Here is a 24,644-nt window from a genome sequence, read left to right as displayed (position 1 = left end):
TAATTGAATCTTGCTTGTTAATTGATTTTTTACTTGTTCATTGTGCATCTCCACTAGGCTGTGAATTCCATGCGGGCAGGACCTTGTCTGCTTGTTTGCCCCTGCTTCCCTTGAGCCTAGAACAATGTCTGGCACACAGTCTATACTCTCTATATTTATTATTTGTCAAGTGAACTAGCACATCTGCTTTCCTGTGTGCTCACAGTGAGTGCCACTGTCCACACTTGGCCTTCTTCACTCACTTCTGTTACCTCCTGATGAAGGTGGACTCAGGAAAATGCCCTTGGGAGTCCCCTAGTTTTAGGGGATCTGAGAAGGAGGAAGAAGAATGAAGGCAGGAAGGAGAACCAGAAGAGTGAAGGACCAGAAGAGAGAAGGCCCGGAGGCCAGGGGAGGAAGGACTACGGAAGGGGATGCTGGGCTGTCAGTGCTGCAGCGGGCGGAGGGCGATAGGAGCGAGGGAGGGCAGGCCTCTGGAGGAAGCTACTGGCTGTTGAGAAAGCAGGAGAGGAAAGGCACTACCCCAGAGCAATTTGGTGCTATCCAGAAAGTGTGGAGGCAGTATCTCAAGATTGCAGTTGGGCTTTGGGAAGTTTTTAGGGGAGGGCAGTAACTTTCGAGCCCCTGTGTAGACAGAGTATAAGGACCTAGTGGTGAGAAAGAGTGAAGATATAAAAAGGACTGGGAATAATGGGTGCCACCCCACCTAAGGCAAGTGGAAGGCTGTGATGGGCTGCAGATGGAGGGATTGGAAAGGAAGAATTAAAAAACCCTTTCCTTAGGGTAAGGGGGAGGGGGCAGGAAAAGCAAACTCCCAAGAAATGTGTGCTCCTAAAAGGTCTCCACTTAGGGGAAAACTCTAAAAACTTTCCATATAATCCATGCAAGCATAGGTTTGGAAATGTACCCAGTTTAATAAGTGATTTGTCCTTAATATCATTTCAGCTGTGAGGGATCTGAGAGACTTTAGCCCAAGGTTTTCCTTTAAGGCAGTAAGTGGAAATGTCTTCTCTGTGATAACTGTCATGACCAGGCTCTTGTCTTTCTGTGGGACTCATCTTCCTGGTGTTCTGGTAACCTCTGCTGTTGCCGGCCATCTCAGGTCTGACTAGTCATGGCCTGGCAGAGCCGTTAAAGTGTGGATTCAGGAATTTGGCTGGTTTTTAATACTGGCACTGCTGGGTTAAATTAGGCATTTCTTAATTTCTTGGTGGCTCCATGTCGTCACCTGTAAAATGGGAATAACAATAATATTTCCTGTCTCATAGGATGGTTTTTGAAGATTGAATAAGATACTGCAGATAAAATATGCAGGGGTGTCTTGCACACAGTACTCAACAAATGTTAGCTATTATCATTGGAGGTTATAGTTGTTGATTAATAAATGTAGGTAAAACATACTTATACATTCTAAATATTATTTGACATTCTTTGAAAATATCCTTTGTGTGTAGGTAGTGAATTAAAGAGGGGGAGAGAGAGAAAAAGCGAGAGAGCAACTGATTTTTGGTGGTGAAAAGTTTGGAGCCATCTAGGCCAATATACTATTAGAACTGAAGATGCTCTTCTGAGAGGTGAAGTGACTTGCCCAAGGTAATACCAGTAGTAATGGAAGAAACAAGTCTAAATACTATGTTTTTTGAATCTCAAGCCAGTGTCTTTTCCGCTCTACCTCACTTCCAGGTATGGCTTGTTAGTTTTTCGGAACTCATCCCAAATTATGTCCTAATTCAACTCTGTCCAAGTTCGTCCCAGTAAACAAAAAGAGCAAGAGCTTGGACGAGAAGAGCAGTCCTTCCGGCCAGTAGATGGCGCGCAGGCACTGCAACCGGGGTGGGTGGAGGCTGAAGGGGCGGGGCTCGTGCGGAAACGGGGGCCACGCAAACTTTCCTTTAATTGGTCAAAGAGCCTCGGCCCACTATCCAATCAGAAGCGGCTGCTTCTTCGCATTACTGGGCCGGGCGGCCGCCCGCGGAAATTTGAAATGGCTGACGGGCTGCTGGCTGGTGGTGGGTTGGGGTCGGAGGCGATGGCGCGGGACCATGAGCGCACCGGCTGGGCTGCGGAAGAGGAGCCGGCGCCCCTCGGGAAAGGTGAGCACCCGTCGTGACGGGCCGGCGGAGCCGCCGCCTGCGACAGACCGTGTCGGCAGCGCGGGGGGCGTCGGGACTCTCCGAGGGCGCTTGGGGCGCAGGCCTTCCGGACCTTGCTGGCCAGGGTGGCGGCGGTGGCTGGGCGACGCCCCGACGTCGAAGTCCGGAGGTACCTAGGGCAACTCACCCCGCCCAATCTGGCCTCAGCTTCCTCGAGCCTGGAGGGAACTGGGCCGGGCCGGGAATTCCCACTTTTGTTGTCTGGGTGGGCCCCCCGGGCTTTGTGCACGCGTTTGTGAGTCCAGAGTGGGCGCATTTTTTAAATTTGCATCTCAAAGGAGATCACGTACCACACTTCCCTTTACCGAAAGAGAAGAAACTTGAACGCTTGGCCTAGTTGGCTGCATCTAAGCCTGCACTGAGCATTGAGGGCAGGTGACATGCCCAAGGGTAGGGGAGCCAATTTGGGACAGAGTCTAAAAGTAGAACCCAGGTCTAATTCTCAGTCCTTTCTACCTCTTCATGGAGACTCCGTTTTTTCCCCCTGATATTTTAAGGTGGTTTTACTTTAACATTTTCAGTTGTATTGTGTAGTGGAAAGAGTCCTGGAGAAGTGAGAGAACATAGGTGTGACTTAACTCCTCTACCAACCACTCTTGTGAACTGGCAACAGTCACTTGGCTTCAGTTTGCCCATCTGGAAAACAGGTAGTGGTGCTACGGAGTGGTGAAGATGAAGTGAAATAATGTGTGAAAAGAAATACTTTCAAATAGGATCTAAAAAATTGTGCTGAAGTAAGGTGTTCTTTTTAATTGTAAGACACACATAACAAAATTTACCATCTTAACCATTTTTAAGTGTACAGTTCAGTGGTATTAAACACATTCACATTGTTGTGTAGCCATCACCACCCTCTGTTACCATGGTTCTTTTCATCTTGTAAACTGAAACTCTATACCTATTGAATAATAAACCCCCAATCACCCCTCCCCCCAGCTCCTGGCAACCACCATTATACTTTGTCTTTATGATATGATTTTGACTAAGTACCTCATATCAGTGGAATTGCACAGTATTTGTCTTTCTGTGACTGGCTTATTTCATGCAGTATAATGTTCATCCAACACTTGTAATTTCCTTCCTTTTTTTTTTTGCGGTACGCGGGCCTCTCACTATTGTGGCCTCTCCTGTTGCGGAGCACAGGCTCCGGACGCGCAGGCTCAGTGGCCATGGCTCACGGGCCCAGCCGCTCCGTGGCATGTGGGATTCTCCCGGACCGGGGTACGAACCCGTGTCCCCTGCATCGGCAGGCAGACTCTCAACCGCTGCGCCACCAGGGAAGCCCTCCTTACTTTTTAAAGCTAAATAATTTTAGCTATTGTGAATAATGCTGCTATGAACATGGGTGTACAAATATCTCTTGGAGACCCTGCTTTCAGTTCTTTTGGAAATTGCTGGGTCGTATGGTAATTCTATTTAAAAACTTTTGAGGAATCACCATACTGTTTTCTGTGGTGGCTGAACCGTTTTACATGCCTACCAACAGTGCACAAGGGTTCCTGTTTCCCCATATCCTCGCCAACACTTTTCTTTTTTTTCTTTTTTTTTTTTTTGGCGGTACGTGGGCCTCTCACTGTTGTGGCCTCTCCCGTTGCAGAGCAAAGGCTCCGGACGCGCACGCTCAGCGGCCATGGCTCACGGGGCCCAGCCGCTCCGCGGCATGTGGGATCTTCCCGGACTAGGGCACGAACCCATGTCCCCTGCATCGGCAGGCGGACTCTCACCCACTGCGCCACCAGGGAAGCCCAACACTTGTTTTCTTGATAGTTTTTCTTATTGATTTTTGGATAATAGTCACCTAATGTGTGTGAGATGATGGTATTATTTCTTTAACAAACATTTATATCTATGTTATGTGGTGGGTACTGTTGTAAGTGATTAACATATAGTTTATTCTCTTAATTTTATTGAAGTTGGCATACTGTTTTCATCTTCCTTTAGGTACAGAGAGATTGTTACACAGCAGGTGAGGTATTGATGTCCTTCTGAGGCTCAGGTGCATTGATAATCTGTAAGCAGGAAGCCCTTCACTACACCTTGGTCATCTTGTTGCCATGTCCAAACTTGTACTGCTCGCTGTACGACAGGCCAATGAATTGAGAGATGAGTTGTTGGGGCAAGGAATAGAGACTTTATTTGGAAAGCCAGCTGACTGAGAAGATGGTGGAATAGAGTCCCAAAGAACCATCTTGCCAAAGTTAGAATTCAGGCTTCCTTTATACTAAAAGGGGAGAGGTTGTGGCTGGTTGTTGCAAACTTCTTGGTGTCAGAATCCTTTGTTCTTGCATCTATCCAGGTAGGTCAGGTCAGGATGTTCCTGTAAACCTACAACAAGACAAATGTTATTCTCTGTTTAGCAACTTTTTATCTCTATATGAGTGGAAAAGTGTTATACCTTTAAAGGTCAGAGCTTTGAGAAGGGGCTATCCTGTGTATTTCAGGCTATAGGCAACATTCTTGTATCAAAAGCAATAGGATACAAAGGGTAAAGTACAAGAAACAGATCCAATATGGAGTCAGATTTGTTCTTCCCTATTACAGTCTGTGGGGTCACATAATTCTGGTGGCCTGAACAGGGGCAGAGAAGTGGAAGGAGGGAGAAAAGAAGGAGAAATATAAGAGGTAAGGGAAGAGAAAGACTGCTGCTAGTAATTGTCTCAGATACCCTTCCTGAGACCACAGGAAAGAAGTTTGCCAATCTAAATGCTACCCTCAGTATTTATTTAGTAGTCGTTTTGTCTATTAAAAACATCGTATTGCACAGAATTAGATATGTCACTGGCCCAATCACGCCTTGTGAAACATAATTACATACAGCCCAAACCTAATGCAATTAGCATTTTCTAATCCTTTCCTTAGACACAGGCATTGAAATTAGTCAGATGGAACCTAGAAACTTTTGTGAAGTAAACCTTATGCATTATTAACAATCTCTCATCCCTGTTTATTGAGGGGCATTGACAAGCTGATATTGTAGAAATTAGAGGGAGGTTTCAGTTTGTTTGAGATGGAGTATAGGAAATCAGCTCTGTATTTAATGCAGCTTTATGGAATTGTTTTGGAAAAAAATGACTGTAAGCTATGTGACCATTATAACTTGCTAGCTCTAGTAATAATCATAGCCGTGTCCTCTGAAGGAGACCTTGGGTGATTCCCACTTAATTAAAAACAACCCTCTTCCTCACAGAACAGCAGCAAAAACCTAACCCATGAAGGATTTTAAGTCCTTATTGTTTTGAAGTAGAACTTGGATTTTGAGATATTTTTAAATTTAGAAAACTTTTTTTCTGACAGTGATAGAGGTAAGTAAAGCATTATACCCAAATCCTTGTTTTTATTTGTTTGGAATTTCTAAGCAAGTATATGAAAATAGAAGCAGTTTATAAGCACTGGAAGTGTCTGGGATAGTTGAGCCTGCCTATTTTTGTTCTCTTAGGTTTGTTTGAAGATGAAGATTCATGCAGTGATTGTAGCAATCATGATAAACCAGGTACTAGTTTACAAAGTTTTGTGCCAGAAGGAAAAACTCATTTCCCAGAAATGTTCCAGACAAGTCATCTTTTGTTCTATGAGCGATTCAGAGCTTATCAAGATTACATTTTAGGTGAGTAGGTCCTCTTTTTTGCTTCTTTTGTCTTTTAATTTATATGTATTCAGTAGATGGTCTCAGTTCCTCAGACTGCTGTTTGTTGGTTCTGAGAAAGTAGATTTGAGTGGATTTATTAACTTCTCTCTCCTTTATGCAGCCCCAATTCTTATTGTGTTTAATTTTTTTGTAGCTGACTGTAAGGCCTCTGAGGTAAAAGAATTCACAGCTGAGTTCTTAGAGAAGGTCCTTGAACCATCTGGATGGCGGGCAGTCTGGCACACTAATGTGTTCAAGGTGCTGGTTGAGGTAAATTTAATTCTGTTGTTAAGACATTTAGCTAAAAACACTTTCCCTCAGACTGTTGTAGCCACAGTGCTTATTTTTAATTAAGGTTTATGAGCTGATTGAAAATAGCATGTTTTTTACATCTAACTGCCACGGTGTATGAAGTGTTCCACAAATTTTAAAGGCAACTGAGGAGGAGCTACCAGGGAATTGAGGTGGTTTAAGCTTCAGTGTCCTTTAAAAAGGGGAAATGGATTAGAAACCTATGAAGTGAGGGAGGTATTTGAGACCGTTTAAAAAACAAAGAGGCCTAATTATAAAGTCAGTGGGGTTTGAATTGATTTTTTACCTTCTTAGTTGTAGCCCATTAAAGTAGCTCAAACCAAGCGGGCATTTTAAAACTAGCCTATTTTTTGCCTGACAAAGTTGTAGGTATGTGGTTAACCTCTTGATGTTCCATTGCAGAAAGTAAAAACAATCTTATTTTTCAACTGACTGGGCCTTTTACATTAAATTTGCACTCTAATTACAGCTGTGAATTTTTCTCAGTGTGTGTTAACAGGACCCCCCGCTCCGTTAAACTAAAATGGTAAACCAAGGAGTGTGAATGAATACAAGTTGTGGCTGCAGACCCTTTAGAAAATGACATCACATGCTGCAGTGACTATATATGAGGCAATGGTTTGCAAGCAGCTGTTCCTTGTGGATTTTTAAATTTTGGGTTATGCTAATGTCTTTGGTTGCAGTTCAGGCCTATTAATTTGATTATGATAGTAGCTCCCTTCCCCCAACACATCTCAATTCTCTAAAAGCAGTCCAAGTCATTGTTTTAAAAGAGAAATGCGCCAGCCATTCCTCTGCTTAAAAACCTCTAATGCATTGCATTTACCAAAGGCCTGTGCTGGCTTTATGGCTTCTCATTGTGCTAGATAACATGTAAAAGCCAAGCTCCTTCCAATGCCCTTCCTGTCCTGATCTTGCCTCTCTCTCACCTCACCTCCTGCTGCCCATACCTCATTTCCTTCCTGTGGTTCCAGCAAGAAACACTGTTTCTCTGCCAGCTGCCAAGCTTGTCTCTGCCCCAGGGCCTTTTGCATCTTTCCTGCTCTTCACACGGCTGCTTCCTTTTCATCCCTTTTATCGCAGTTCAGAAGTGACTTCCCCTACCCTCCCAGTAAAACCAGACCACCACCCCTGCTACTTATTCTCTGTCACTTACTTGTTGCCATCTTGTTTGTTTATTTGTCCTCTCAATTACGATGTCAGCTCCATGTGGGTACAAGCCAAGCCTGTCTTGTTTATCCTTTATGTTATGGAAGAAGGCTCCCCACTCCCATTTCATGCTTTAAAAAAATCAGGCTGTAAGTAGTGTTTTAGATGTATCTTAATTTTGATTTGCATATGTTAAGTCACATTATTTTAAATTTCAGATCACAGATGTGGACTTTGCAGCCTTGAAGGCAGTGGTGAGGCTTGCTGACCCGTACCTCTGTGAATCTCAAGTCAGCACTTTTACTTTGGAGTGTATGAAAGAGCTCCTTGATTTGAAGGAACACCGGTTGCCCCTGCAGGAGCTGTGGGTGGTATTTGATGATTCTGGAGTGTTTGACCAGACAGCACTTGCAATTGAGCATATCAGGTAGGAAACAAGGTTGATAAAAGTAACCTTGTGGCCAAAAACTTTGGATGAAATGCAGTAATTCTGGTCTGTATTATACCTAGATTTAAAACTCAAACTGTAAACTTGGTCACTGCAATATTTAAAAATATTCAAAGACAGTGGAAACTTTTTAAAATTAAAAAAATGTTTTCAATGTTTAAAATTTTCAATTTGAGGTAATTTCAGACTTACAGAAAATTTGAGAAAAGTAGTACTAGGGATTCCTGTATAGCCTTCTCTCAGTGTCCCCAAATGTTAACAAAAGGGGATTTTAAAATTTGGTTTGTATATATTTAGAAACTGTCTTAAAAGTTCTGGATGCTAAGGCTATAGTTGATGTACTTGAACATAAGAAGAAAGGAAAGAAGGTAAAGAAGGTGGTATACCATCACTTGTGCACTGATAAGCCTGACATACAGTGTTTTCAAGGATATGTCTGGCCAAAGAATGTTTTGTCAGGCCACTTCCAGGATCCTTAGGGGGTATGTGCCTGCCTTTCAACCTTTTTTGGCTTAGTCGGTTTCCACTTGCGTTAATAGGTATGCTTTTTTTAGTTTTTCAGATAACTTTTTTGTCAGATAGTTCCTAATACAGATAGTTCTTTTGAATATTCTTTTTATAAGTATATTTACTAAGGAAGGCTTATTTTTGGCTAATTAAATATGGACTTAGGGGCTTCCCTGGTGGCGCAGTGGTTGAGAGTCCGCCTGCCGATGCAGGGGACACGGGTTCGTGCCCCGGTCCGGGAGGATCCCACATGCTGCGGAGTGGCTAGGCCCGTGAGCCGTGGCCGCTGAGCCTGCGCGTCCGGAGCCTGTGCTCCGCAACGGGAGAGGCCACAACAGTGAGAGGCCCGCGTACCGCCAAAAAAAAAAAGGACTTATATTCCTCCATGAACTGGAAGATTGGATAATATAAAGGTCATGTTAATAATGTTGCTTGATGTTTTGTAGTTCAAAAAGTACTTTCCAGTTTCTATGCCGTTAGTGAGTGAACCTGGTTTTGCTGAGCTTAATTTGATACTCTACAAAGAAGCAGAGTGTCTTGGGCCCTGCTTCTGACATTTCATAGAAAATTTCTAATTGTATGCAAGGACATTGGACTTGCATACAATGCAAGGACTGTAGGTATTCAATATTAGGTCAAACAACATAAATCTAAAGAACTGGCTTATGTCTAGAACCAAAATAACTCTCTTATGTTTCTCTCACTTAAAAAATCTGTCAGTTGAGGCATATGAAGGTAAAGGGATAATTGACAAGTTTAGGAAATTAGGAATCAGGGAGCTAATCTCTTATGGGTATAGAAGTTGATAGAAAGACAAGTATCTGGAATTAGTAATAGTATTATTTGAAGGCGAGCCTGGCTAAATTATTCTTTATTTTGAGGTGAGGGCTCAGATTCTGGTCAGTGTCCAGAAAAGGTCAAATTATGAGGGTTTTCATTTGTTCATTTTATTCAGTAAGTATTTCAGTGCCAGGTCCTGAGTTGAGGGTGAGATGTGACTGGTGCACAAAACAGACACAATCACCATCACCAGGGAGACGTCAGTCTAAAGGTGGGAGATGAACCTTGATGAAATAATCACATAAAGATAATGTGTATGATTGGAAACTGCAGTGAGTGCTGTGAGGGATTACAGAGTGTTCTAAGACTAGGTCAGGTTGCTGTAATATGGTTATTTCCTGAGGAAATGGCATTTGAACTTGGGTCTGAAGGGTTGGCTAGGTGAAAGTGGTTGTGGCAGTTTAGGGGAGGGAACAGGTTCAGGAACTCAGTGAGTTTAAGGAGCCGGAGGGCCAACGTGGTTAGAACATAGGCAGTAATGGAAGAGACTTAGGAAACCAGCTTAGAGGTTGTCAGGGGTCCGAAGATGCAGGGATTTGTCAGCCAATGGACAATTTTTGTCTTTAAGAGCAGTGGGAAACCGCTGAAGGGTTTTCAATCAGCTTTGTGTTTTATGATATGATCAGCTTTGTGTTTTAAAAGGTTTGTTCTGGCTGCTGTGTAGAAAGTAAATGGAGGGGGAAGGGGTAGAGAGATCAGTTAAGAGGCAGAGTGGACTAGGGTGGAGATATGGAGAGTACAGATTAGGCTTATTGAGAAAGTAGGATGGCTAAGACTTGGTGGTAGAGTGGATATGGAAGAAGTCAAGGCTGACTCCCAAGTTTCTGTCTTGAGAGAATAAACACTGGAGGAGGTGCAGATGTGAATGAAATGTGATTGCCTGGTACTGAACTGGTGAGGATATTTGAGCTGGGTCATGAAGTGTAAATATAAGCTTACCAGGTGGAAAAGGTGGAAGGCAGTCTGACCAGCATGTCACAGCGGCTTTGAAAGAGCTTGTGAAATTGGTAGTTTGCACACAGGGTCTCTGAGGCAAGAGAGGTGCTCTAGAGGTGGACTGTGAGTCCATGTAATATCACCAAGCTCAGGAATTTGGATTTTGTTCTGAGGACAGCAAGGAGCCAGCAGAGTCTTTTGGTTGAGTAAGGGCATGCTCAGGTTTGGTTTTTTTTTTGGTTTGTTTTTGAGAGATGGACTCTAGAGGGTGAAGAGAATGACAGTCTAATCTATAAGAATTAAGAGATGGCTTCATTTTCACTGCTCCTTCCTTTTCAACTTTTTGACAGTTATATCGTCTGTACTTCCTGGCGTTCCACTAATGCTTCTACTCCTACAGTACCATTGAAATTGTGCTTAAGGTCACTCATATTCTCATATCCAGTCGTCACTCCTCTGATCTCATCTTACCTTGACCTCTTGGTCACATTCTAATTATTTGATCATTCCCATCTTCTTAACATACTCTACTCTCTTTCCAGTTTCTGGGACACCACTTTATGATAGTGTGTCATGGGCTTGCTTTCTTAATAATCTTGGCCAGCTCTTTCCTCTTATGCTCAAACTTTAGAATGTTGAAGTTACCCAGGGCTCAGGCCTAGGCTATCTACACTTCTCTCTCTCTAATCAGCTTTGAAAGCACATTAGAATCTCCTGGAAATTTTCTTTATAGGAGTATTCCAACTACTACATGAAGAAAGAAAAGATGAAAATATCAGTATTTTGCAACCCATAATAAAGTAGAGGTTTCAGGCAATGATCATCAATGGCTGCTACAGCCATTGGTGAAAACCTGATAGGGAACTTTGTGGCAGATAAATCAGGCTGACAGTATCTGAATCCATTGATCATTCTTAAGCTCATCATCAAAAGAGATGACCAGGTATCATGTGCTTGGTGATGAAGCTACATTATACCTCCCTTGAAGTATTCTTGCCAAAAAGTCTTTCCTAAAGACGATCAAGTCCCTAGTCCTTACTATCAGTTTACTAGAAATAAAGGAAACAGAAGGACATGTTAACTGACCCCATGGGGAAGCAATCAGTAAAATTCAGAGTGTGGGAAACTATTAAATAAATTGCAAGGTGAAAAAGAGGGATGGATAATCTATAGAGTAAAAGTGATTTAATTAAATTCAATGGCTGACCCTTGTTTGGACCCTGATGAGCAAGCCAACTGTAAAACAACAGCAACAACAAAAGAGATAATTAGGGAAAACTGAACACTGACTGGATACTTGGTTATTAAGGAATTAAAACTTTTTTTGTATAAAGATTTATTTTAGAGGCACATACTGAAAATTTATGAGTGATATGATATGTCAGAAATTTGCTTTAAAATGATCCAGTGTCAGGATGGTGGAGGTAGGAGAGCAGAGAAGTAAGTGGGTGGAGTAGAGGTGAAATAAGATTGCCTGTGAGTTGATAATTGTTGAAGCTGGTGATGGATACATGGTATTCATGTTTTCTTGTTTGCTCTTGTATATGTTTGAAATTTTCCATGATGAAAAATTTGTTAAATCACTTTGGGGAGCTTTAAAAAAATATGGATCCTGCACCCTCCCTCCCCCATCCCCCACCCAAGAGATTCTAGTTTATTGGTCTGGAATAGGGTTGAAAATCAACTTTTAAAAGCTTCTCAGGGGACTCTAATGGGCAGTCAGGGTTGAGAACTACTGCTTTATTTTATGTCCCTGGATGATCTCATCTATTGCTCTAATGCCATCAATATGCTGACAACTTCCAGATTTATGTCTCTAGCCCTGACCTTTTCCTTGAGCTCTGGTCTTGTATATTTATCTGCACTCTTGACATCATCCATTTGGAGTTCAAATAGGCATCTCAACCTGAACATGGTGAAAACAGAACTCTTTATTTTCAACCCTAAACTTGTTTCTCTCCCAGTCTTTTCTATCTTAACAAATGGCACTACTTTCCACCAAGTTACAGATGGTCAATAAATAGTTCTTCTGATAAATAGAAGGTCCTAATAGAATCAATGTTATAGAAAACTTCTTTAGCCAATCCAAAGAAGTTCATGTGTGACTCATGACTATCAAATCTAGCAAATATTCAATCTTCTCTACCATACTTGATAGACTTGTTTTGATTTACTCTTATTCCTCCCAAACCCTAACATTTTAAGCCAGTGATTGAATTTGAGTGATACTAATTTCCTTTCCAGGTTTTTCTATCAGAACATTTGGAGGAGTTGGGATGAAGAAGAAGAGGATGAGTATGATTATTTTGTTAGATGTGTTGAACCTCGATTGAGATTGTAAGTATTTTTTAGTGGCCTTGTACATGTTGGAAAAAATAGCTATTTGTGATTTAATTTCACCTGTGTTTTGTATATACTGTATATATACTCCTACAGATAGAAACAGACTGATATAAAATAGTATAACCCACTGACAAGTTATTAAATAAAAATTGTACAGGTGCAGAGAAACCTACTTTTAGTGTTTATAAACCTACTTGTAGTGTTTTTAGAATCTAAAAGCAGAGAATTCAAGAACATGTAAATTAACAGCTCACTCTTGTAAATTTGAATAAAACTTAATTGAGCTAATATGTTAAAAAGAAACAACCCGTTACTAAACTCCATAAAAACAATTGAAGAACAGTGAAATTAATTGAATTATAGAAGACTTTTTTTTTCTTGAGTACTTTTAAAGACATGGCTTTACTCTTAAGTTCTTACAGTAAAACATAGTAGGCTAAACAGACTTACCTCAGGATGTTTTGTCAAGTTCTTTTCCTTAAATCTTATTTGATAAATAGATGAAAATACTAAATAGTTAATATTGATGGTGAATAAAAATTTCCAAAATACCTAAATACATTCTACTGACTTATCATATTTTGGTAGGGAAAAACCCTTCCATTATAAAAATACCCCAAATTAACCATGCAACCCAAATAGTTGTCCTGCACTGACTTTGTTAAATGTGGCTTCCACTAGATGGTGCTATAAGACCAGGTAACTTTTTGGTACTTGTGCATAGTAATTTAATACGCAGTGCTGCAATAAGAATAAAATTAGACCTTGCAGGCCAAAAAAAGAAAAAAAAATTGTAGAAGGTAATTTTTTTCCCTGTGTGAAAGATGATTTGGTTACATAAGATAAGGCAGTAACCCTTTACATTTCTGTATAACCAATTTGATTTAGTAAGTTTCTCTTCATTTAAACAGTGAATCATAAGTAAAAAATACGTGAGAAGTCTGGTTAAGGTTGGTTCTACCTGGTTTAGAACTATGTATGTCTGATTTCAGCTTTTCATAAATTGGCTGTGATTTCTATTTAGCCTTTCCAATTTTTCCATTATGCATTTCCTGTTTTCTCATAGTGTATTCAGTAAAATGCCAGAATTTCAATAAGCTTGCATATTTTCTAGTTTTGATATACTTGCTTTTAAAGAGCAATGATTGGTTTTGATTGAAGGGAAATGTAATGGTAGATGAATATCATGTATCTGGCAAATTTGATCTTTACTTGGAAAATAACTGTATTCCGATTTGACAGTCTTACATGTTCAAACAACAAGAAATGATTTACATACATATCTTATACATCACTGGCAGATGGGAAAGCATAAGGGAGGAATTGTTTTCAGTTATGGAGAAGAAACTATGGTACTTGATGGGGAAACTGGAATGTTATCAAATATAGGCAGACTCTTTAAAAGGTCCCTAGGCTAAGACAGGAGTAGAGCTATTCACAGGCAAGAGTTAAAGGGAATCAAACCATATTGTCTTGATTTTGCACTGTGAAGTAAATATTTTTCCTTTCTAATTCAAAACACTCTGCTTCAGAGCTTATGGGTCTGAGACACAGATGTTGGTTCATTACTTTCAGACTATGAAGTATTGCTATAATGAGAAGAAATAAGCTGATTGGCATGGATATTGGAAATGCTAAGAAACTAATTTTAAAATTTGAGTCTTAATCTTTGTAACTTAGTAGATCTGATCAAGCAGTCAGTGGTTGGGCCCCCAATTTCTTGTTTGCAAATTGGATTTCTAGAATATGTTTAAATGAGTATGGATTAACCAAAGCAGACAAAATCCTTGCTTTTCAAGCTTCACCTAATTCATTTACCTGAAAAGTGGGAAAAATATTCTCTATTCATCTTAAATACTATTTAAATGTTCACTGTAACTTGATGTAAATTTGTTTAGGTCTTATTTAGAGCGTGACAAAGTTAAGAAGACATTATCTAAGGCAATCGTACTCAACCTTGGCTGCACATTAGAATTCCCAGGGAACTTTAAAAGATACCCCTCTACTTTTAGAGACTAATTTAATTGGTCTGGATGGGGACCTGATCATCTGTATTTTTAAAAGTTCCCCAGTGATTCTAATAAGCAGCCAAGGTTAAGAAGCTCTGGCCTAAGTCAGTATGCTTTTAACTGAGAAATAAAGCAATTATTTTAAAACGACAAGTAATGACAATAATATTGCAGTTTACTTTCAAATCCATTAATTTCATATCCATTAACTTGATTGTACACTCATAAATTATTGTATCTAGAAGTACTTTTTGTTCTGTCTATGTATTTGAGAAGGTTTATAAATTAATAATAAACTTTAAGTGCCAACACAGTTGTCCAATACAAAGTTATTTTGTTTTAATCACTCTCTGGTTTAGTAATAACAGCTTTATTTTTTTCTCAGAATCTCAAAGGCTTATGTTTTTGAAATACTCTAATAATCTTCCTGAGGGAATATTCAGCAAATTCTGCTCCATAGTGCTTTATTTATTTATTTAATATTTTATTTATTTGGCTGCACTGGGTCTTAATTGCGGCACGTTAGAACTTTAGTTGCAGCATGCGAACTCTTAGTTGCGGCATGTGGGGTCTAGTTCCCTGACCAGGGATCAGACCCGGGCCCCCTGCATTGGGAGTGTGGAGTCTTAACCACTGAACCACCAGGGAAGTCCCCTCCATAGTGCTTTAAATGCAGGGAAGGGGGACTTCCCTGGTAGTCCAGTGGTTAAGAATCTGCCTTTCAATGCAGGGGACGTGATTTCAATCCCCTTAGTCAGGGAACTAAGATCCCACATACCGTGGGGCAACTAAGCCAGTGTGCCACAACTACCATGCCCATGTGCCACAGCTAGAGAGCCCACGTGCCACAACTACTGAGCCCTCGCGCTCTGGAGCCCGTGCTCCACAACTAGAGAGCCCGTGTGCTGCAACTATTGAGCCCGCGCACTCTAGAGCCCCTGCGCCACAACTAGAGAAGCCTGCGCACTGCAACGAAAGGCCCATGCACTGCAACAAAAGATCCCACATACCGCAACGAAGATCCCGTGTGCCTCAACTAAGACCTGATGCAGCCAAATAAATTAAAAAAAAAAAAACTAAACTAAATTATAAAAATAAGTAAGTATAGGGAAGGACTAGATGATTTGAATCATTTAAAATTTTTGATCCTATAAATGTGGTAATCTTAAACATTGTTATGAAACTACTTGGGATACTATCCTCACCACCCCTACCTCCAGGTTGCCCTCTGCCACCCACTTATTAAGATTTTGAATCTAATATATGAGAAAATAATTTCTTGTTAAGTAATGATTACAAATTGTGCAACATGAACTCTCAGTGTTTCAAAAACACAAATGCTTGGATCTAAGGAAAAAAAAAATAGCAACTCCTCAAAAGAGAAAAGTTAGTGACCTTAATGAAGTGGTCCTTAAAGCTTTCAATAGCTTTCACCTACTCAGTAAGACTTAACATGTTCCTGAGTTGCATACTATGAAACACTTTTCTTACGGGGTCTTTGAGGACTGAATGGGTGTCTTAATGATGGGAAAATGTGTCTGAAAGGCAGTGGGTTTCAATTTGCTTTTAAACTTTCAGGCATTATGACATTCTTGAAGACCGAGTTCCTTCAGGACTTATTGTTGACTATCAAGATCTGTTGACTCAATGTGAGGAGAGTTACAGGAAATTTTTAAATCTGAGAAGCAGTTTGTCAAATTGTAACTCTGATTCTGAGCAGGAAAACATCTCCATGGTGGAAGGGTTAAAATTGTATTCAGAGATTGAACAGTTGAAACAAAAGCTAAAACTCATTGAGAATCCTTTGTTGAGGTATGTGTATCTTTGTTCTTCCCAACTAGTTGACATCTTTTCTAACCAGCTATGTTACTGAGAACTGACAGGTCTGTTTGGTTTCTTTAAGATATGTGTTTGGTTATCAGAAGAATTCTAATATACAAGCAAAAGGCATCCGTCCCAGTGGCCAGAAGGTCACCCATGTGGTCTCCTCCACCATGATGACTGGTCTGCTGCAGTCCCTGGTCAGGGATAAGCTTTGTCCAGAGCCTTGTAAGGAAGAAATAGAAATTCAGGTAAAAGGAGAGTTTCTTGCTCCAGGTGGCTTTTTTTTCTTCAGATTCACCCCAGGCTTTCCTGAATTCTACAAAAAGTTTTTAGGAGTTTCCCAGAGCTGGTTTTCTGTGAAATGGAAAGCAGTGAGAGCACCACCTTTCTGCAGTATTAGTCAGTTATCAACCATGCACTGAGCTCAGTGCAGTAGCAAAGGAGGCACTGAGCTCAGTGCAGTAGCAAGGGAGATACCTACATACGTAGTTTTGGCTCCCTTTTGAAAATGAAACATGAAGGCACCTGGAGTAATACTCAGGTTGCATTTGAGGGGTATATATTTGCAATATGTTGTTGTTGTTTTCTAGTTCCATAGTGATCCGTTGTCTGCTATAAATGCCTGCTATGAGGGCGACACTGTTATTGTTTGTCCTGGCCGTTACGTGGTACATGGTACGTTCTCCATCGCTGACTCCATTGAGTTAGAAGGTGAGTATGGAAGATCATACAACCAAACTCTCGTGCATGATACGCTTAAGATAACAGTAAATCACTGATCTTGTTGAAGCTCCAAGAATTTGATTTCGACCCATTTGATTTCAAATGAGTTGCCTTGAAACATTAAGGGTTTTTGGAGTGTACAGGTTATTGACTCAGTGTTTGAGCAACATGAGGTGTGATTCTTTGTGGCATTATAAATGTTGGGAAAACAAAAACATAGAGAAAAAAAGACCATTAGGAAGAAGTATAATTCCAGATTATAGGTGGTTGGTGAAAAGGAAATTCATTATTAGAATTAAAAAAACATTCCAAGCAATATTTTTTAATTTGTTGCTTCCTCTTATTTCATATATGTTGTGGACATATTGGTGCTTTTTTTTTTTTTAATTTAGCTTACTTTTGTGAAAGGTATAGGTCCAACTTGAAATTAGATGCAAAATCTTTATCTTAATTCTTTAAAAGCTTGTTGAATGTCACAAGTTCTAAAGTGTACTTTTGAGAACATTAATGTTGAAAGAGTCTTTTAAAAATAACTTTATTTATTTATTTAATTTTTGGCTGCGTTGGGTCTTCGTTGCTGTGCGCGGGCTTTCTCTAGTTGTGGTGAGTGGGGGCTACTCTTCGTTGCCGTGCAAGGGCTTCTCATTGCAGTGGCTTCTCTTGTGCAGCACGGACTCTAGGCGCATGGGCTTCAACAGTTGTGGTAGGTGTGCTCAGTAGTTGTGGCTCGCGAACTCCAAAGCGCAGCCTCAGTAGTTGTGGCACTCGGGCTTAATTGCTCCGTGGCATGTGGGATCTTCCCGGACCAGGGATCAAACCCATGTCCCCTGCATTGGCAGGCGGATTCTTAACCACTGCACCACCAGGGAAGTCCTAAAAATAACTTTTTAGGAGTTGAAATCTTATTGTACATTTAGAGTGATTCCTAAATTTAGGTTACTTTACAGTAGTTCACCTTGGTCCTTTGTATTTGCATAGCGTGTCAAATTTAGATGCACCTGTTCAACTATTTACCAGAAGAGCTTCAAGTTAGCAATAAAGCTTGTCATGCAAAAAATCATATATCATTTTGTGACTGGAGCAGCTGTTCACAAACTGCTTAAGCTATGTTCTTTAATTTTATCTTTTCGAGAGTTCTTAATGGAAGCAAGGCTGGGAATTTAATTTCCTGCTGTTCACTAGTACACCACCTCATCCCCTTTTTTGTTTTATGTGTGTAATTTTTGTTCTTTTTCCACTCCAATATTTGATATATAATAGATGTGTGTTTATAAACATCTGCAGGATAAAGCACTACAATAAAAACACTTCATTTTTTTGGCATAGTGCAAACAGCATTGCTATTACAGATTGTATGGTGGATAAGCATTCTTGCTAGATTGTTGAGGAAATTATAATGTGATTGCCAACATGTCATAAATAAACATATAGAATTCTGATAGTTAAGTGTAAGAATGACTGTAAATTTATGAACAGAGGGCATTTCTGAGAATTTGGGGAATCAGGTGATATCTCTAGTCTGAATATATGGAGTACTTGTTCACGAGTAAGATTAAAGCTTATCTGATAGCTTTTCTGATCTATAGCTGACACTTACAACAAGAGATATATATCAAGTACCTGCTATTTGCAGGGTATTAACAGTACTTATAATAGGATTTTTCTTTCTTGTTTAGAAAATCCATTCAGTTTGGCGAGGGCTTTGTGTTTTAAACTGCTAAGATTATGTAATTTGTTTATGTAATAACTTGTTTATATAATGTAATATGGCCATTCTTTTTATATTTTTAATTTTTCACATGATAGAAAGCCATAGCTATTATAAAAATGTGCAAAGTACAGGTAGACACATAAAAAGAATCAGGGAAGGACTTTGCTGGTGGTGCAGTGGTTAAGAATCCGCCTGCCAATGCAGGGGACATGGGTTCAGTCCCTAGTCCGGGAAGATCCCACATGCCATGGAGCAACTAAGACCACGCACAACAACTACTGAGCCTGTGCTCTAGGGCCTGCAAGCCACAGCTACTGAGCCCCTGTGCCGCAACTACTGAAGTCCACGCACCTACAGCCCATGCTCTTCAACAAGAGAGGCCACCGCAGTGAGAAGCCCGTGCACCACAACGAAGAGTAGACCCCGCTCGCCGCAACTAGAGAAAGCCCATGCGCAGCAATGAAGACCCAATGCAGCCAAAAATAAATATAAAAAAAAAAAAAAGAATCGGGAAAGAAATTTACTCACAATCTAATCATCCAGAATTCACCACTGGTAGCATTCCTGTGTGTGGAGTCATCTTGCATTCTCTAGTGTCCCCAAAGGCTTGTCTGTACTCTTCAAGTGTAGAAAACTTTAGTGACTTTGCCTGTTTAATGTTGTCACTGCTTTCATTTACTCAAGCAAAGACTCAGCTTTAGACAGTGAGAGTTATTTCTTAAAGCTTTGTCTGTGTGATTCTGTTTTATGATAAAAGTCAGGCAGGGTTTTCTAGTTTTCTGATACTCCAGTTTTTCATAAACCCATTCAGAGGTCTGACCTGTATTATTAGTTTGATTAAGATTTGTAGATCCCACTACTGGGCATATACCCTGAGAAAACCATAATTCAAGAAGAGTCATGTACCAAAATGTTCATTGCAGCTCTATTTATAATAGCCAGGACATGGAAACAACCTAAGTGCCCATCATCGGATGAATGGATAAAGAAGATGCGGCACATATATACAACGGAATATTACTCAGCCATAAAAAGAAACGAAATTGAGCTATTTGTAATGAGCTGGATAGACCTAGAGTCTGTCATACAGAGTGAAGTAAGTCAGAAAGAAAAAGACAAATACCGTATGCTAACACATATATATGGAATTTAAGAAAAAAAATGTCATGAAGAACCTAGGGGTAAGACAGGAATAAAGACACAGACCTACTGGAGAACGGACTTGAGGATATGGGGAGGGGGAAGGGTGAGCTATGACAGGGTGAGAGAGAGGCATGGACATATATACACTAACAAACGTAAGGTAGGTAGCTAGTGGGAAGCAGCCGCATAGCACAGGGATATCGGCTTGGTGCTTTGTGACCGCCTGGAGGGGTGGGATAGGGAGGGTGGGAGTGAGGGAGATGCAAGAGGGAAGAGATATGGGAACATATGTATATGTATAACTGATTCACTTTGTTATAAAGCAGAAACTAACACACCATTGTAAAGCAATTATACCCCAATAAAGATGTTAAAAAAAAAAAAAGATTTGTAGAGAACAAAGTTTTTTATTGGTTAACAACGTAGACCTATCTTTCCAATAGCTAAAACTGTTCTAAGTCAGTTTGTCAGATTTTGTCAATCTGTTTAAGAGAATATAAAATTTAGAAAATCTTGAGAAATGCCTAGGCTTTTTCAAACCTAATTATGATAGAATAATAGAATCTTAGAGTTGGGAAATAAAAAACTTGTAGGGCTAAAAGCTTCAGAGCCCTCTGACCCAGCTGTGAGTACTTAGATTATTACTATTTTTTTTAACTTATTTATTTATTTTTATTTTTTAACATCTTTATTGGAGTATAATTGCTCTCCAATGGTGTGTTAGTTTCTGCTTTATAACAAAGTGAATCAGCTATATGTATACATATATCCCCATATCTCCTCCCTCTTGCATCTCCCTCCCACCCTCCCTGTCCCACCCCTCTAGGTGGTCACAAAGCACCGAGCTGATCTCTCTGTGCTATGCAGCTGCTTCCCACTAACTATCGATTTTACATTTGTTAGTGTATATATGTCCACGCCACTCTCTCACTTGGTCCCAGCTTACCCTTCCCCCTCCCCATGTCCTCAAGTCCATCCTCTATGTCTGCATCTTTATTTCTGTCCTGCCCCTGGGTTCTTCAGAAGCTTTTTTTTGTTTGTTTTTTTTTAGGTTCCATATATATGTGTTAGCATCCGTATTTGTTTTTCTCTTTCTGACTTACTTCACTCTGTATGACAGACTCTAGGTCCATACACTTCACTACAAATGACTCAATTTTGTTTCTTTTTATGGCTGAGTAATAGTCTGTTATATATATGTGCCACATCTTCTTTATCCATTCATCTGTCAATGGACACTTAGTTTGCTTCCATGTCCTGGCTATTGTAAATAGTGCTGCAATGAACATTGTGGTACATGACTCTTTTTGAATTATGGTTTTCTCAGGGTATATGCCCAGTAATGGGATTGCTAGGTCATATGGTAGTTCTATTTTTAGTTTTTTAAGGAACTTCCATACTGTTCTCCATAGTGGCTGTATCAATTTACATTCCCACCAGCAGTGCAAGAGGTTTCCCTTTTCTTCACACCCTCTCCAGCATTTATTGTTCGTAGATTTTTTGATGATGGCCATTCTGTTACTATTTTTTTTAATAGCAGTTTTGTAAGTGACTTTAGTGCTGAAACTAGTATGAGATGGTTGATAGGGGGTAGTCTTCCTGATATGCAGGCAATTTGAGGAGTTGTTATTAAAAATTGTATACCTTGGTAAAAATTAAGCAAGATATGTGGAGAGATAATTAGATTTTATTTAAATGTAACTGGATTAACTGGTCTCAGATATCATTTGGAGTCATTTGAAATAGAGGAATCTGTCATAGAAATTTTGTGTTTAGACATTTCCCCTCACCTATCTTAAATGTTCTTGCTCTCTTCCTTAGGATATGGTCTACCAGATGATATTGTGATAGAAAAGAGAGGCAAAGGAGACACTTTTGTGGATTGTACGGGTGTGGATATTAAAATCTCAAGCATAAAATTTGTTCAGCATGATGCTGTGGAAGGAATCTTAAGTAAATATCTGAATATTTCATGTATTATTTGTTCCAGACTTTGAAGGAAAACTGTACTTTCCCTGAAAGATAGAATTTAATAAAATGCCACTCTTGAGTAGTATGCAAGGCGGATTAATTATTTATGTACATAGCTTGACGACTGAGGAAGCTTACTCTAAAGTGAAAAATAGTTCAATGTATTCTTGAAAATTTGTTAGTTTAATATTTGTTTCTGTGTGATCATTTTTTTTCTTTTAAAACATTCCAGTATTGTGGTCTGTGTTCTTTGTATTTGACTTAGCCCTGGACTCAAACCAGCTATCTTCACATTGTGATAGTATTTATTTCCTGGGATTTGTATCCCTTATTTTGAATTGGGCCTCCTTTTCTTCTCTCTTCTAAGATAGTCATGAAAGTTACTTTCTGATATTTTTTTTGTAATGAGAAGTGCTTTTTAACTTGATTTTGCATTTCTGAGGGCAAGTCATTCTTTTTTAAGAATGCTGCTTTTAGATTTTATCAATAGAAAATAACTCAAAATAGTGATTGTTTTATAAATTATGAATTCATAATTCCAGTAACAGAGTTTAAATGAGAAATATTTAGACTGTATCTAATATCAGCTCTAGGCCATTTCTAATATTGGAAAAGACACATTACTTAAAGTATTTGATTGCATGTTTTCATCATAGTTATTCACCGTGGCAAGACTACATTGGAAAACTGTGTTTTGCAGTGTGAAACTACAGGAGTCACAGTACGAACATCAGCAGAATTTTTAATGAAGAGCTCAGATTTATATGGTGCCAAGGTATGATAATCTCTTATGGGAAGTAGTTTAAGTTCTAAATAAGTAAATAAAATGTCCTAGGACAAGATGTAAATGCATACTCCTGTTCCGTTTCTTCAAAGAAGTTCAGATACTTCCGTGTACTAAGTCAGCCAGACTCAACTGTATAAGGTTCTTCTTATTTAGCATTTTCAAAACAGAGATTAGGAAGAAAATAATAAATCTCACAGTTTCTCTGTCATACCTTTAAAAGAGGTTAGACCCTTTAAGTTGTAACTATGTAAATGATGTTGTAGCAACTGAGGCTGGGTTGATTTTTTTAAATTAAATTTTTATTTTGAGATTGTAGATTCACATTCTGTTGTAAGAAGTAATACAGAGGTAGTCTGTATGTGTATCCTTTACCAGTTTCCTCTAATTGTAACATCTTCCAAAACTATAGTACAGTATCACAACCAGGATAAGATTGATTCAGTCAAGTTGAATATTTCCATCACTACAAGGATCCTCCATGTTGCCCTTTAAAGCCATATCTAGGTGCCTCTCCTCCTGACTTCATTAATCACAGGCAAACGCTAATCTGTTCTCCATTTCTGTTATTTCATCATTTCAAGAATGTTATATAAATAGAATCATACAATATACAACCTTTTGGAATTAGCTTTTTTCACTCAGCACAGTTCTCTGGAGCTTCACCCGGGTTGTTGCATGTACCAATAGGTTGTTCTTTTTTATTGCTAAGTAGTATTCCTTGTATGGTTGTTCCACAGTTTAACTGTTCACTTGTTGAAGGACAGCTGGATTGTTTCCAGTTTTTGGCTTTTGTAAATAAAGCTGCTATAAACATTGGTGTACAGGTTTTTGTGCAAACATCGTTTTCATTTCTCTGGGGTAAATGCCTAGGAATGCAGTTGCAGGGCACGTGGTTAGTTGCATGCTTACTTTCTTTAAGAAACTGCCAAACTTTTCCAGAGTAGTTGCACCAGTTTACATTCCCACTAGCAATGTTTGAGTGATCCAGTTTCTCCATATCCTAAGCAGCACTTGGTATTTTCACTACTTTTTAATTTTAGCCATTCTGATAGGTGTGTGGTTTTAATTTGCATTTCCCTAGTGGTTAATGATGTTGAACATTTTTCATATGCTTATTTGCCATCCTTATCTTCAGTGAAATGTGTATTCATGACTTTTGTCCATTTTCTAATTGGATTGTTCGTTCTTTTTTACTATAGAGTTTTAAGAGTTCTTTATAAATTCTAGATATGAATCCCTGATTGGGTATGTCATTTACAGATATCTTATGCTAGTTTGTAGCTTGTTTTTTCATCATTTTCACATGGGCTTTTGCAGAGCAAAGTTTTAAAATTTGATGAAGCCCAATTTATCAATTTTTCCTTTTATGTGTAAGAACTCTTTGTCTAGCCCTAGGGTGCAAAGATTTTCTCCTTTTTTTTTTTTCAGTTTTATAGTTTACATTTTACATTTAAGGTCATGAACCATTTTTGAGTTAATTTTGGTATAAGGTGAGTTTTAGGTCAAAGTTCATTTATTTGCTTATGGATGTCCAGTGGTAACTGCACCATTTCTTGAAAAGTCTATCCTTAAATAAATTGGTTTTGTAGTTTTATAGTTTTTTTTTTTTTTTTTTTTTTTTTTTTGCGGTACGCGGGCCTCTCACTGCTGTGGCCTCTCCTGCTGCGGAGCACAGGCCCCGGATGCACAGGCCCAGTGGCCATGACCGACGGGCCGAGCCGCTCCGCGGCATGTGGGATCCTCCCGGACCGGGGCACGAACCCGTGTCCCCTGCATTGGCAGGCAGACTCCCAACCACTGTGCCACCAGGGAAGCCCTGGTTTTGTATTTTTATCAAAAATAATTTGGGTGTGTTTTTGTGGGCCAATTTCTGGGTTCTCTGGTAAAATAATTCCTCCCACTCTCACTTGTCTTTTTTTTAAATTGTTTCAGCTATTCTAGTTCCTTTGCCTTTCAATATAAATTCTGGAAATATCTTGTTCGTATCTACAAAAAGTCTTGCTAAGATTTTAATAGGACTTTCAATAAACCTATATATCAATTTGGGGAGAATGGACATCTTTTTTTACGTTGAGTCTTCCAATCTGTGAACATGGTATGTCTCTCCATTTATTTAGATCTTTGATTTTTTTCATCAGCATTGTGTAGTTTCAACGTACAAGT

At 39.5% G+C, this 24,644-nt stretch overlaps 1 protein-coding gene across 1 annotated transcript in view; it reads left to right on the top strand.

The window, feature by feature from the left end:
* The first annotated feature begins 1,984 nt into the window (after positions 1 to 1,984).
* The window catches only part of SHCBP1 (SHC binding and spindle associated 1), a 37,994-nt gene continuing 15,334 nt past the window's right edge, over positions 1,985 to 24,644 (top strand). Inside the window, exons 1-10 of the mRNA XM_060000908.1 lie at positions 1,985 to 2,093; positions 5,590 to 5,757; positions 5,933 to 6,048; positions 7,458 to 7,666; positions 12,215 to 12,307; positions 15,901 to 16,134; positions 16,226 to 16,394; positions 16,737 to 16,857; positions 21,545 to 21,676; positions 22,351 to 22,469. Coding sequence (XP_059856891.1) covers positions 1,985 to 2,093; positions 5,590 to 5,757; positions 5,933 to 6,048; positions 7,458 to 7,666; positions 12,215 to 12,307; positions 15,901 to 16,134; positions 16,226 to 16,394; positions 16,737 to 16,857; positions 21,545 to 21,676; positions 22,351 to 22,469 — 1,470 coding nt within the window. The remainder of the gene's footprint in view (positions 2,094 to 5,589; positions 5,758 to 5,932; positions 6,049 to 7,457; positions 7,667 to 12,214; positions 12,308 to 15,900; positions 16,135 to 16,225; positions 16,395 to 16,736; positions 16,858 to 21,544; positions 21,677 to 22,350; positions 22,470 to 24,644) is intronic.

The sequence above is a fragment of the Delphinus delphis genome, chromosome 20, assembly GCF_949987515.2.
Source record: "Delphinus delphis chromosome 20, mDelDel1.2, whole genome shotgun sequence".
NCBI lineage: Eukaryota > Metazoa > Chordata > Mammalia > Artiodactyla > Delphinidae > Delphinus > Delphinus delphis.
This window is presented reverse-complemented; position numbering and strand designations above follow the sequence as displayed.